Source organism: Carassius gibelio, chromosome A10 (genome assembly GCF_023724105.1).
Source record: "Carassius gibelio isolate Cgi1373 ecotype wild population from Czech Republic chromosome A10, carGib1.2-hapl.c, whole genome shotgun sequence".
Classification (NCBI taxonomy): domain Eukaryota; kingdom Metazoa; phylum Chordata; class Actinopteri; order Cypriniformes; family Cyprinidae; genus Carassius; species Carassius gibelio.
In genome coordinates, this window is record NC_068380.1 from 6,593,684 (window position 1) to 6,609,998 (window position 16,315).

The window sequence follows — 16,315 nt, forward strand, 5'->3', positions numbered from 1 at the left end:
CACAGACGGCTCTAGTGCACGCACTCATTTGGAAGTGCAAGTATAACCCAGTGACTATATGGATCAGTAAGTGGATTTCTCCTCGAGCGAATGGCTGCCTGCCCATCTGGACATGCACGTAAAGCCCAGATTACACAGAGTAATGGTGATGCTGCAGGGGTCAGTGAGAGGGGAGCAGACAGAGCTCCTCGCCAGTCTGGTACAGATTTATTATCTGAAAATACATGTTTTGATTGATATTTTTCTGCATATGCACCTTCTTCATATCTTTACATATTACATGACTTATTATATTACAATATTATAGTTTCTAATGGAATATTACACTACCACATTGACGTTTTGCTCACTTGACTTTTACTGCAATAATGTTTGATGTAAAATACACTTGCGTTTATGCATTGAGCAGATGCTTCATCTAGTGCATTCTAGGCATATACATTTTTATACTTGGGAATTTAATCTAAACTACATAAAAGCTGAAATGTGAAAAACAATAACTTTTCAACTTTAAGATACACAAGCAATTAATAATATGTCTGTTCGTATGGTACAGTCTGTTAAAAAAAATTAGCATTTTGGGGAAAAATATGAACATTACACATGATACTGTTGCCAACTGAGGCCACGTGTTGGAGATTGATGTACAGCAAAGCTCGGAAACCTGCTGTGACAGAGTGTCGCTTTAACTGATGGACCAACTGGCTTAACAGATTTCCTAGAGGTGTGTCTTAGACAATGACATCATGGCTGACCAACTTTTCTTTTGTGATGAAGCTTATTGTCTCAAACTGCAGTGAAAACACAATTGGTTTAATCTTGGGTGAAGTAATGAGATTAACAAGGGACTTTTGGAAGTCAGTAACTTTAGATAATAATGAGGGACACCACAGCAGTGGATTTAAAGACCCTGTAGTGCTATCTGTGCCTCAAAACATGGTCAGGGCCAGAGAGCATCTTGAGGGCTTAACCCTCCCCCATACTATACAATATTTCCCATTTGCAGCACTGAGGTCTTTATTGCTTACAGTGCTGCTATTGGTTTATTAGATCCACAGCATCCCCCAGTCAGCCTACAAAAGTGATTTATTTATACATCTCATAGTACATTTATGGAGAATTTCACAAAAATCTTCAAATACAGACAGAAATGTCTGTCATGGAGGGCAAATCTCATTAAGCCTCCTACAATTTGCTTCGTTTTTTCTCCTTCCTGCTTTGTTTGAATTGTATTGCCTTAGTGCTTAATTAACACACTGCTTTACAAATTAAAAGGCATTTTTTTAATCGACAGACACCGAAAAAGCGCCATTTTCTAATGTTTACATTTTTAGTTTTACATGTAAGAGCGCATTCCACCACTAGGAGGCGACAAAAGCAAATATATCTGACAGAATTTATGTAATTTTCAGCGACATTACAGGATACAGGAAACCTACCAAATAATTTTACATCAAACTTCATGGCACTGAGGTAAGAAATAGGGATGATTTAAAAGAATATGGTGACAAAAATACTTGTATCATAAAAAACGCGAAATATTCAAGTATTCTCAAAGGCATAATTTCACAATTGAACACTTTATTTAATAATACGAAGTTGTTCACTGTTATGCTAACTAATAAATAAATAAATAATGTTATTATTATTATTTCTCAGAAAGTGCATCAAAATTAGATTTTTATGGTCATGAAAAATATTGTAGCCTATTTTATTTTTCCCAACATCAAGTGAGTATTATGAGCACTAAATATCAGTGCATATATTACAATAATGCAGGGAAGTCAAGAAAAATCTACAATTAATTTAAAAAAGGTAATCTACGTATAGCCTACACTAATATAATATAAAAATAAAAGCACAAGTTGTTGAAAACGACTTCCTAGATCAAAGATCACAGGAGTGAAGAAGAAAAAAACCCAATAAACAATTATATGAGGTCAGATGTTCAAATCTACATTGGAAAATCTATATTAATGTTACTTTTTTTCATTCTTTCAATACATACAGCATTGGTTTTGCATTGTTTAATGATGGTAGATGAAAAGTTATCATATTTAAATATTAATGAATATTAGCTGGGAGAAAACTGTAGCATTTTGTAGAACAGAAAATTATTTTTGAGAAGGACCCATAAGGTCACATCCCAAACCTGTAACACCTCAAAACCCTCCTCCCCAGGGGTCCCTGTGCCAAACCTGCTGCTGTTTTGCTGAATGAAGCAGCTCAATTCACTGGTGCAGGAAAACAGAGGAGCTCAAGAGGAAAATCTGCAGTGCAACAGCAAGGCTTCAGTGATTACATCTTCACAATTCACTTCAGTTTTCTTATTACACAGCTTTCTGAAAAAAATAAAGAAAAAAAATAATTCTGTGATCAAATATAATTTGTTATGTGGCATGTGATGGTATCAAATGCTTATACCATGTTCATTTCCCCCCAACATATTCATATATCATAGAATTAAAAATGCTGATTCAGTGTACTTAAAAACATTGGAATTAGCACATTACTATAGCCAAACAAACAAGCAAACAAAAAAACAACAACATGGGAGACCGGGGGCAATTGCAACTCTGATTTCTTCCATTTCATTTAATATATTGTCCTTATTAGTGAACATATTTAAAATGTATTATTAATCAGTGCACCTGTATTTATATTTTTTTTTTAATCAAAATAGTGTATTTCAAGTAGCCTGTGAGTGCCCCCGCTCTCCACTCCACTTATTTTTGTGTTAACTTACGTACTAAAGCACATGTACTTGAATTTAATTTAAACTGTGTGTTATTTGATATTACATTGAACATATTTGAAAATGTACTAATGACAACTAATGCATTATACAGGTGTTAATACAACTATAATAAATGGAAAGTTAAGATATAAAATGAATATTTTAATTTACCTTGAGTTGTCATTACTTTCGGAATTACACTTTAACCATATTTCAAAGCAATTATGAAATTACATATAAAGATGTAGCTACAGTTCTACTTAGTTGAGAAAAAACAGTCGAATTAACTCCATTTAATATAATTTTTACCTATAATTTAATTACAAACATGCAATTAAGTGTGAAAACGTTACATTTAGTTAACATTTAAGATATTCTTTAAAAAAAGGGAAAAACTACATTTACATTTATGCATTTAGCATATGCTTTTATCCAAAAACTAAAAAATCTAAAAATGCAAATTCCATGTTGCCCGTTTCTAGTGACTCCCCTGTCCACCAGTTGTGCACCTGCATGTAGTCTTTGTTTTTGACCTTGTGTGGTTTCTCTCCCTCCCATTGACTCTAATCAAATGTGTGACCTGCCATCTCTGGCTCTCCACAGGTGTAGTTCACGCTCATTGCTCATAAAGAGCCTCACCTCACTCCTGCCCCCTGCAGGCTGATTCACACCTGCCCTCTCTGCATTAACTCACTCTCGCCCCCTGCATGTTGACTCAATCCCTACATCTCATGTGAACCTCATAAAGTAGCTCTCCTCCGGATAATACCACAAAACTGGTCCAATCTTAATGTGTTGAATCCAAAACACTGGGGATATTTTTTGTGAATAATGGCTTAAATATTTGACTGTTATTCACAGAAAGCTATCATGTGGCTTCAAAAGACACAGGCTATATAGAACCTGAGTCATATAGACTTCATGATATATATTTTTGTCAGAATCACAGCCGAAATCCAAATACAGGTCGTTTTCCATCAAACGTTCTTGCTAGAATGTGCCTGGTGTTCGTGCATATTATCAAAGTCTTTATTATGGGTGAAGTGCTGTGGAGAAACAGCCACGTTGAGTGAGTGGTGCTGTAAAACAGATTCATTTACTTAATCTTTTTAGACAAGCTGCCTGAGTGCTATTGCTATATTTCATTCATAATGGCTTTAATGGTACCGATATTTTTTTCTGGTGATGTCTAAGCTCTATTTTATATCCTTGAAAGCGTGTTGGTCTGATAGGAACAGACATAGATGTATAGCAGGGCCGTCAAATCCTTCAAGGCAGCATGACTGGTTACCAGCATGCTTTACCATCATTCTTTATCATTTATTTCACTCAGAAGGGCTTCAGTGTTACCATAATTCATTCTGGTGATGTCTGATATCTTAAAAAGCATGTAAACAGCTGCAGATTTACAGCAGGGTCTCTAAATCTGACAAGAAAGCATAACAGGCCACCGAAATCCATTGTCTGGTGTCTAAAAATAGGACTTAAGTACAGTAATCAAGTAAAATTACTCAAATATTTTACACCTCTGGTAATGTCACCCAAATTCAGTTAGGTACTGTCTAAACTCATGTTCATATTTCATGCTCTATAAAACATTGTGGTCTTATGTGAGCAGAGACATTTACAGCAGGGTCACCAAATCCGACAACACAGCATTAGAGGATACCAAAATCTGTACCGAAATCTGTCGCACAGAATGGCTTTAATGTTACCCTAATTCACCCTGGTAATGTCTATCCGCCTCTGTTTTATATTTTAGAAAACTTTTTTGTTCTGAGGTGAACAACAGGGACAACATAGAATGTCTTTAATGTTACCCACATTCCCTCTGGTGATGTCTAACTTTCTGTATTTTATATCTTAGAATAGATTTGGGTCTGATGTAAACATACACAGATACAGCAGGGTCACCAAATACAAGAACACAGCATTAAAGATTACAGAGATCCATCACCCTCCGTGTTTTCCCACAGAATTGCTTTCATCTTATACTCCGGTGATGTCTAACTTCCCCCGTTTGCAACTCTAGAATCATTTTGTTTAGACATAAACAGACACCGAGATATAGCAAGGTCACCAAACCTGACGAGGCATTATTGAATATAAGTTTTAAATAGTTTTAAAGATTTATGCTAATATGCTTCTCAAGTAAATGTAGCTTTAAAGGATAATTTTTTATGCTTTGTATTTATGCATTTGTTTAACTATTTTGTAAATATCAGCGGATTTTAAAATTATGATTACACTGAAATTCATAAAAGAAAAAAGCAACAGGCATGAATGGTTTAAAAAGGAAAACAGAAAGTGCAAATAAATGCATTGTAAGTTATGGTTAAAGCCTGTGTCAAAGGTGTAATTCTTTATAATTGTACGTTTCTCAACTTTTTACATTTCACTTAAGAGTTTGGTTTGTTTTTACACCTGTTAATGTGTAGCTGGAAGCACAAACCCAGTCACGTCAAAGTTGATTTGTTATCATTTGTCTTCTTCGCAGAAGGTAAAGAAACCAAATACAGTGTCTCCAGGAGCCACAGGGCATGTAGTTTTGAATATAAACAGAATATGTGTTTCAGGCCTGACGTCATCGTAACCTGTTTGCATATGTCCTTCTGTGTACACTATACTTGTACACAGTTGATGCCTGGTAACAATAGATAACTCAAGCAAACAGAGTTGCTTAAAAACCTGAGATTCTGTCTGTTCATCTTAAGGTAAGTGAACATTACCTTTGCAAATTAAAAGTGGTTTTGTACAGATACAGTGATAGAGATTTGATATATAAATCAGCTGGGCTCCAGGAGTGACTGCTTGTTGACATTGTCTCTTTTTTTCTTCTTCAGTGAAACAGGGTGTGTCTGCTTCAGATTTAAATCAACTGCATTGAAGCACAGTCTTGCAGGAACCCTAACAGATGGATGGTGGGCTCATGTGCCCCCAAAGTGAACTTTCAGATAGACGGGCCACCTTGTTTGCCATGTCAGTGTGACACCAAATCCTCATGAGATCTGCAGTCATATGCAAAGCAGACAGGCTGTATGGAGACGGCTTCCTTCTCTCTTTGATAACATGACTGGAAGCCAGCTGGACTTTGGCCATCTCTGTAGGCTGACAGGTGATTCAGGTGATCTGACGAAGGAAGATTAGGGAGTGTCTTTGATTTTACTGGATTAATGGAATTTCATAAGGTAAGTCGTTCAAGCTCTTATTATAAAATTTTACTTCACTGTCACAAAGGGAGTATGTGTATTCAAATCTGAAAGCTGCTACCTGTCTTACCAGCTGTGTACTGAACAAAAAGTGAAGTAGTGTAGACAATATAGTGTATACCCATGATAAAATAGCACATGGCATTTGATCAAATATGTTATTTAAGTGTAAATGGCATATTATAGTTTTTTAGAAACATTTTGAATTAGTCTTTTTTCCATTATATATATATATATATATATATATATATATATATATATATATATATATATATATATATATATATATATATATATATATATATATATATATGCTATTTTATCATATATATTGAGATCTTCCCCCAAAATATAAAAAATGGAACAAAAGAGATTAATACTTTTATTAGACATTTATAAACATTATAAAAGACATTTGGAATATTGCAGATGATTTCCATTTCAACCAGAATATTCAATAACAAAAACAGCATTCACTATTAAAATAGAAAACCATTCTTTTAAATTGCAATAATATTTTATAATATTAAAGTTTTTATGTATTTTCAATCAAATAAATGCAGGCTTTTCAAGCATCAGTGTTATTTAACTATGGTTATGTAACTGGTACACTATTAAAGTTTTTTAATATATATTTTGTATTGAGTTTTTATTTTCCATTTTCATTTTAGTTAGAGTTAAGTACTTTTGTGGTGTATTTTTTATAAAAAAAAATGTACCCTCAAACACATCTCTATAATCTTTATAACATTTTATTTCAGTACTAGCTTTAGTTCTTTTAGTACTTAAAGTTAAACTAAAATTAAATGAGAAATAATTGCTTGGCAAATAGCTGATATTTTTATATATTTTCTTTTATTTCAGTTAAAGTTTATATTATTTAAAGTTACTTTTTTATGGTTTTAGTTTTTAGTTTTAGTTAACGGTAATAACCTTGGTGAGCATTTTCTTTCATAAAACATAATAAAAAAAGAAATACTTTTGACTGGCAGTTAATATAATTCTTTCATACTGAAGTTCATAGCGTGACACAAACATTTTGGGTAATATTTAGCAGAAAATCTTAATAATAACTTTGATTATCAAATAGATATAGTTTCAATGACTGGACTATTTGGAAGCATGCTACAAATTAGTGTTTAGCTAACATGACAACAAGATATGTACGCACAGTCTTCATGTCAAAGACACACATGTTTGGAGACAATCGACAGCACGTACCGATCATTTCAGGGTTGTGTCCATCCTTTGCCCTTCCTGATTCATAATGGTGTGTATTTATTTTCTAGGGCTGTGGATGCTGGTGTGACAGGAACTGAGGAAACATGTATATTTTTAGACTCAGTCTTTTTCTTCTGACCACTACGGGTGAGTTTTCATATTCACTTCATCAGGGAGCCCACAGCACCCTCACACATAAAAAAAAAAAAAAAAAAGACAATTTCGTAGTAGTCGGTATTTTTAATTTGTTTTCCAGTAAAACTATCTAAATATCTTTCAAACAACACACATTTGCTTGTTTGTTTCACCCACTGAACATTCTTTTTCTTTTTCTATAATAATACACTTAAAGTTTATTCTAAAATTAAATGAATTGAAAACAAGTCTCGGATGGATGAAAGGATGGACGAATAATTAAGTAGCAAGTTTTTCTGGAGTTTGGAAGGATCAGAAAATATTTTTAAACTGTGATTTGCAGGCTTGGAAAAGTCATTGAAATTAGTGAAATTAGAAATTACAAAGTAAGGAACATTTCTATGGGAGTATAGACCAAAGTCTCTTTAAGACTATAGTCTTTGTATAGACGTCATAGGGCAAGCTGTCACACTGTATTCCAGCCAATATTTCTCAGAGTAGGTTTATATGAAAAGTGTTTATTAAACCGGGACAAGGGCGGGGTCTCAAAATTAAAGACATAAGGCCAGCAGGGGTCACTCATTCTTTATTAAATAAATAACAAACAGTTAATTCTGCCGAAATACATAGAACATGAAACAGTATTGATTGCTTTTTTGTTGCTAAGGGTGGTTACTAAAGGTGTTGCTCAGTGATACAGCATTGGGTAACGCGGTCATAGCAGTGCTGTATTGTGAATAAAACACAGCTGCTGACCAATCAGAATCGAGGAATGGAATTCCTCCTGAAACAAACATAGTAACACCGAAAAGGTGATGTCTAACCCTATATTTTGATGGTCAAGGATTACAATGATACCATATACAACACCATAAACTGTTCAGGTGAAGAACTGTTCAGATATGTGAGAAGGAAATCGCAGTATCTGAGTATCACAGTATCACAGCGTTAATAGTACATATTTTGGCTATTTATTTTTTCTCTTTGATAATTAACTAATATTTTATATATATAAAACATAAAAATATTGTTTTCAAGAATACTTCAGAGATAAAAACCAAAAACATCTCAGGTAAGTATTTTTCCTTACCTCTAAGGCAGAGTCGGGTAAGTAGTGTTGTGTTTCAAATACATTCTTGTTCTCTCTCAAGAACAATCTAACATCACACACAGATGACAACGCAATCAGGTGAACCGTTAATTGTTAATTCATTGATTTTATGAAAATGATTGCAATGAAATCTCAGATGACGCAGAATGAAATTTCAAACAAATTTCATGTAAACTTAATTTACAATTTTCTATCATGTTGTCCTCGGTGGGAAGCCAGTGTCCTGCATGCAGGTGGATACATGCATATCATAATAATGGACATATGTTGACGTATATGTAAAGCGACTGAAAGAACGGAAAGGAGGATTAAGAGTCTCCAACGACAACTGGCAGTGCTGCACTTCAGTGTCCGCCCATCTATCGCTGTTCATCATTCTTGCGAGATAAGTTGACACAATGCTTACAGTATGTTTGTACAGCGTTTTATATCCTGGTGGGTGAGGGCGTCTGGCCAATCAATGTCTACTTACGTCACAATTAGTACCAGTTGTGCTGGTTAGACCCTTCTCTGGATTAGGAGCTATTTGGGTCTTGAAAAAGGCAGTTCGGTACTTAAATCAAAACATCAATAAGTGGATAGTTCCACAGTTAGTTCTATGTATTATGAAAAGGTTCCCGCAGTGCGGAAAACCATAAAGAGAGGTGTGAAGTGGACCCTTTTGGGCTCATGGAAGAGTAGTCATGCTTTTGATTGCGCATGATGGAAGTTCAGCCAGAAGAGCATTGCAATAGTCCAGTCTACAAATGACAAGGGCCTGGGCAAGTAGTTGTGCAGCAAGCTCTGTTTGGATCCTCCTGATGTTGTGCAATGCAAACCTGCATGATGGAGCTTTACAATATGTTCCTTGAAAGTCACCTGATCACCAAAGAATAATTTTTTATGAATCTATCAGGATGATGAAATCTGATTGGTTAGCATTCAGCTGGTCATTCTGTGAAAGAAACAATGTAACTGTGTCTATAAAGGTGTGAAACAAATGCTCCCCAACCTTAGAATAACAAAGGAACAGCATTCACCAGGAACATGTTGTAGATTGCATCTTGTATCTGTGTGAAGGAAGAGAGGATAACACTACCTAGGAAAGGTGGAAGGGTGAAAGAGAGTGAAGTTTTTCCTAAAAGTAGCTGGTAAAGGATTTGGTGGCGCACAGGTAGTAATATGTAGGTTAAAACATAGGGGTACACATCACATTTTCTGGGTGATCTTTTTTGGTTCAGAAGATTTGACATGAAATAACCACGAGACGTAATAATTTCACAAACATCTGTTGGAACAAAAACACATTAAAAAAAAAAACACAAATCTGTGTAATGCATTATTAACTTTTGACTCAAAATCTGATATTCACTGAGATTAGCCACTGAACTAGCCCTGGTCTGTATATTATCTATTTTTATTCAGCTCCAAGTTAATGCTCTTTTCTTTTATTTCAAAAAAGGGGGGTATAAAATATACCAATTAAGTATTCCATAATTACCTTTAATGCTCATAACTTTCCTTTAAACGTAATTTATGATGAGAAGAAAACAGGAAAACATGCCTTGAATAACTGGATCTAAATAAGACCAACTCTGTGGAAGTGTTTGGAATCATTAGTTTCTTGTGTGTCGTTCACTGCAGTGGCCTCCGCTCAGCTGCAGCTACAGCCTCTGAATGCAGCGGTGCTCCGTGGGTCAAAGGCTCGCTTCAACTGCAGCACAACTCAGCCCCCATCTGTCATGAACTGGATGGTCAACGGACGCTTGGTCATCACCATTCTGGAAGCGTCTGGGGTGTTTAACTTCACAGATCGTTTTTCGGCCCAAAATTTCACCACACCTGGAGATTACAAATGGGAGTTTATAATTAGCAACGTGCAGAGAGACGATGCGGGTGAAGTCACCTGTCAGGTTTTGGGTGGAGCGCCTCAATTGGCCACACTGTCTATACAAGGTAAGCAGTGTTTTAAGTTCTATTGTGACTCATTTTAACTGATCCATGCCATATGACGTAAAATGTTTTGACCACAGAGAGTGAAATATGAGAGTATATGAGAGAAAGTGATCAAGACAGAGCAGCTAAAGATAATTAAAGCAAACCATTTAAAAAATATATTTAAAAGACAGACCGTTCAAAAGTTTGGGGTCATAAATTAATACTTTTATGAAACTTGGATGCAAACTGGTTAAAAGTGGTTTCTATTTCAAATAAATGCTGCTTTTGAACTTTCTGTTTATCAAAGTATCCTGAAAAATGTTTTAATTTATAATAATTAAATTAAATTATTATAATTAAGATAACTTTTTAAAATATAAAATAGTTACTAGAACTTGTAAAAAATATTTCACAATATAACTACGTTTTTGAGCAAATAAATGCAGCCTTTGTGAGCATAAGAGACTTATTTGAAAAATATTTGAATAGTAAATGAAAGAAAGAAAAATGTATGTTTATTTGCATGGGGACTGCTGGATCTCTTTGAACTGTATGATCCACTTTTTTAAGAACATTACACAAGGATTTAAGTAAACAATTAAAAGCAGACAAACACAAATGCATGATTTGATCTCACTTAAGCTTAAGCTTAACTTCTGTTTCTCAGATGCAAAGCTGCATGCTTAATGATTTTGGTCATGGTTTGAATGTTAAATAACATTCTTCAACAGCATCTACCTTCTTGCTTCATGCTTCATCTTTGAGTGAGTTCCAGCACCTAAATCCATATGCTGATCTTTACAACCTTTAAACATTACTCAGCAATTTTATGCACGACAGAGTTGCATAGAGTTGCAAGAACATTCCCAGAGACTGTCTCCTTAAATATAGCTTCATTAACTAATGCTCACATCAGCACAAAAATAACCTTTGTGAATCAAATAAATATATCAACTAAACGGCAGGAGTAATTGTTTCTCGTAGACAATAAAATTAAAACGTGACCAAATTGAGACTCCCTAGTATTTTCACATTGCAAGAGATCTCAGCAATGTTCCAAACGGTGCTCAGATTTGCCAAGATACATAAAGTCAAATATCTTAAAAGTAACTCAAATATTTCTCAACAAATTCTCCCCAATCCAGAATATATTCAATATTGTTTTTTATAGCTATATATTCCTCCTTAAACTGATTCCAAAATAAAGCAAAATATAACAAATAATAAAAAAAATTCCATTAAGTCTCCTGCAATGAAAGAGAAACCTTTGCGCAATAACATTTTCCTTAAATGTTCTGTCTATTATGTATACATTTTATTCATTATTTGTATCTTTGATGTTTTTAGATTGCATAATAGCTTGCTTAATTAAACAAATGAAAAAATAAATAAATCATACAATTAAAAAAAAAAAATTCTATATATTAAAATGTATTTCTGCTTAAATTGATTCCAGTATAAATAAATCATCTAAACAGTTGCAAGTTCATTTTGCTGTTTTTTTGTCAGGTGCATGATCCATGTTTTTTATATATATATATATATATATATATATATATATATATATATATATATATATATATATATATATATATATATATATATATATATATATATATATATGTATATGTATATGTATACAAGCTTTAGTGTAGCTGCTGGAATATACTATATTGCTTATTTTGCTTGTTTAACTTTCATAATAAAACATTATTATAATATGTTATTGTTTTTATTTATATTTATTGTGTCAGAATATTCTGTATCAGACATTTCAGTTTTAAAATGTATCAACAGAAGGCCAAAATAACCACAGAACATAGCAGTTTAGCAAGCATAATTTCTTCATTCTTTGATGAAGTCAGTGAAAGGAGTTTTGCCATATAAGATCTGTCGGTGCTTTTATGATGGACCACAAAAAGTACAAAGTGCAAGTACAAAGTTTTGTACAAAGCAAAACAAAACTCAGATGTTATCAGCCGCACCTGTGAGTCACCTGTCCTGCTGTCCCGTGGGAAATTATCCGATTACATCTCAAAGTGCAGATAATCAATAATAATCTACTTCTTAATTAAAGTGGACCATGTTTTGAGACAGGCCCAACCGTCATTAAAGCAAACGCACAAATCCACAGTGATTAGGGCAGAGTGTGTGTTCAAAGAGATAATTCTGCTCTGATCTTTTCCAGAAAGTGGCAGTGTGGAAATCGTAGGTGGAAATCAGACCAAAATGGAGGGAGTTCAGACAGAGTTTCAGTGCAGGGCTGTGGGCTGGTTTCCTGAACCCAGCATGTCCTGGTCTGTAAATGGAGTGGCAAATTCCTGCAACAGAAGCTCTGTAGCACAGGGAAACCTGTTTAACTCCATCTGCACGCTGACGGTCACTGCTGTAAAAAATTCTTCTGTTCAGTGTCTGGTCAGTGTGCCTGCCCTGAGCACACCGGACACCAGCACTGTCTTTCTGACCGTTGGTAAGAACAATAAACATGTTTTTATTTTTATGAGTAATCAAAAATTATAAAATTCTAATGAAAAACACAAACAGAATCTAAATATAGCACAACAAATATTTATTTCCACCCACAAATCAGATGAGTTGCTTTCAGCAACAGATAGAGGGCACTGCAAACACCAATCCAGCCACATAAAGTTTAATATTATAATCAGAGTTAATTGCAATGAGAACTTTGCTGTCCTTTTTGGCACAAATTGAAGATGATGCATGATTCTCTTTTCTCTTTCTGTTCAAGAAAAGCTTGCTAAAAGAGACCAGACGGTGTTGATCGCTGTCACTGTGGCCTTCAGTGCTGCGGCTCTATTGTTTCTAATCATCTACGCAATTTTTTTCTTCTGCATGAGAAGGAAGAAAAGTGAGTATTTGAGAGGATGAATCCCAGTTTTCCTAATGTAAAACTGATTATTTGCATTAGTGGATCCCACAAAAAGTACTTTGTGCAGCTAGATTGTGTATAGCCAAGCCTTTTAAATTCTAGACATAATTCTGGTCTTAAATTGTAATCAGCTCATTTTATCGTTTCTTTTCTACAGAGTCAAGCTACCAAGAGGAGATCAGGAGGTGAGAAATGAGCTCCAGTGTGTGTTTTGCATTTAAGAGGGACTGAAAATACACAATAATGTGGAATTGAGGAAATAATTTCTTTTAAAAGCTTTATTACTGTGAGTGGCTTGTTAACAGGTTTGGGTTTCCGTTTCAGGGCAAGAATCCAGTCCCAGATTAGGACGCCTTCCACAGAAAATGTGCAAGGACAGGACAACCAAGGATATATTAGAGATGGACATGATGGTCTGTATGCTTAAAATAACATACACAGGGGTGTGTATGTATATACATATACATATACATATATATATATATATATATATATATATATATATATATATATATATATAGAGAGAGAGAGAGAGAGAGAGAGAGAGAGAGAGAGAGCATGAGTTTGATAAAAGTTGAATGTACATTGAATGGTTTCATATATATATATATATATATATATATATATATATATATATATATATATATATATATATATATATATATATATATATATATATATATATATATATATATATATATATATATATATATACCAAGCAAAATTTAAACTGTACTTGAAAATAATAGTGACATTTCAAAACTTTAAAGACTGAAAAGAAAAGAGTAATTGATTGCAGTCAAAATTTAAAATCTGAATGGGCATTATGTTTTTGCACAGAAGAAGCCTCATTTTCTTTCTTTTACTGACATCAGTTCTAATGTAATGATTTAAGAAATCATGAATGAACTGTCATGTACTACAAACTTTCATGTGTCTCTCTTTACTGCAGGAAACACCACCAATGGAGTCTGGTACACAAACCATTCTGACAAACATCAGGTGATGCCTCCGATCAAGATTAAAGTCAACATCAAACCAAAACTTCATCTTTTTACTTCCTTAGTAAACATTTCTGAACTTGTTTAAATGATTCATCAAAACAGACTACTTCAATGAAAAATTGTCTTCATAATCTATGAGCAAAATGAAAACCAATCTTTTTTTTTTGTAATGTAAAGTATCTCATAATGGAAGTAAAATGGGTTGTGAGCACCTTTTATGTTGAATCGAATACATGTCAGTACTTTTCATGAAAATGAATATTTGTCAAGACTCCAGATCTAATACAAATCTTTGGTTTTTCAGATGACCGGTATTTTATTTGATGATGCTCACAGGAAGCACAGACACATGACCATCGTCTAGAGACTAAATGATGGACTTCACAGACAGGTGTTCTGGTTCTCTTCTTCTCTCTTGTACATAAAATCATCATTTTAGGTTTAATTACAGAGGAAAGAGAGACCGAGGGACTTATGGTGATCTGTTTCAACTCCACTGGATTATTTATTGGAACACAAGTATTTTCTTGGTGGTCTCTGACTTTTGTACCCCAATGATTACTGTAGATAATCACCAAGAACAGATAAACATGGTCAAAATAAGGGTGGTCGGGTTGGTAAAGACCGGCCGGAAATCACTTGTCTGTTTAGCTAAACAAACCAATATGACAGAAATGTTGATTCATTTTAAAATCCTTCATGCATTTCCACAGCAGGTTTGTTTGAATCAACATCTTCCTGTTTTCTCCTGAATCAAAAAAATGATCAGCATATGACACAACACACCCCATGAGAGTTTTAAACCAATTAAACCAAAAGATATTTCATGAGAAGATCATCTTTTGCGACACATCATGCTTCACGGAACATGATGCGGTTAATCAAAACCACTGATCTTTAACTCATCACATTCAGGGGAAAAACTGTCATGTCACTGAAAGTGTCATGAAATGCACTGGAACTATGTGATGCTTATTAATACATCAATTAATCAATAGTATAAAATGTACACATTTTTGTGTAGTTTTCACTTATCTGTGTTTCACACTTTAACAGCTCTATGATCCATTAAATGGATTACAAGCATTTTGAACAAATGTTTTTTTATAAACCTAGGTGTAAATTATTTGTATTTTTTTATTTTCTTGTTTTAAGAATGAACCTCACTTTTAAGGTTTAAACAAGAACAATATTAAGCAATGTACTCTAAATTAATCCAACTTGTATTTTATTTTGCTACTCAATTTTAAGGCTATTTGTACATTCTTAAAAAAACAGATTAAGATTTTTTTTTTTTTTTATGTGGCCATAAATTCTTATGTAAATACATTTTTGTTTGTACTATGGTTTTTTAATTGGTCAAAACTCAACTATCTATCTATCTATCTATCTATCTATCTATCTATCTATCTATCTAAGTTGACTTCATTATATTGTTTTCAAGATATTTCCAAAATGCTTACAGAAGCCACAAAGCTTGAGAAAATAAGAACAGACATATAGATCACAAACAGACATTTTCTGCTGCTCTTTTCAAGCGTTCCTTTAGTAGAACATCTCGCTGCGGTGAGTATTTGACATTCTTATCCAAGAGCTCTGCTGCAGTCAGTGTGTGTGAATATTAGCCCTCTTTCATATTTTCCCTTAAAAAATAATGAATGCTCATAAATAAATAAATAAAGCTGGGTTAATGGCCAGCTTTAGGCTGGCATCTATTCCCCTGTGGCTTGTTATGAGCTGTGGAGTCTTCCTCTTCCTCACGCCTCACTCCACCCAGCTCTGAGCTGACCGAGCAGCTGATATTCTCCCACTCATTATGACCACACCAAAGACACTTCCTGTTATGTAACCAGCACTGTGTACCTCCAAGACACAGATATGGAACATCTCCGGTTTCATTCTAATATTAAGCCAAATATCATGGAGAACCCTGTGGTGATGCCCTGGTATGTTGATGGTATCAGCTGGTAATTTCAAAGAATACCACGGTACTTATTTATGGCAATGGATAATTAGCATATAGCATGGCATTTATATGCTACTCCAAGGTATTTTAAATGATTATATCAATTTTAAAGGGCTAATATGATG

General features: G+C 34.0%; 1 protein-coding gene across 1 annotated transcript; it reads left to right on the top strand.

Moving 5' to 3' along the window:
- Nucleotides 1-5,230: 5,230 nt before the first annotated feature.
- LOC128020960 (immunoglobulin superfamily member 5-like) lies at nt 5,231-15,498 on the top strand. Its single transcript, XM_052607789.1, has 10 exons — nt 5,231-5,451; nt 5,581-5,925; nt 7,236-7,314; nt 10,037-10,348; nt 12,519-12,800; nt 13,080-13,199; nt 13,378-13,405; nt 13,545-13,633; nt 14,173-14,222; nt 14,529-15,498. The coding sequence occupies exons 3-10, from the start codon at nt 7,272-7,274 to the stop codon at nt 14,586-14,588; spliced, it is 984 nt and encodes a 327-aa protein (XP_052463749.1). The 5' UTR covers nt 5,231-5,451; nt 5,581-5,925; nt 7,236-7,271; the 3' UTR covers nt 14,589-15,498.
- The last annotated feature ends 817 nt before the right edge of the window (nt 15,499-16,315 follow it).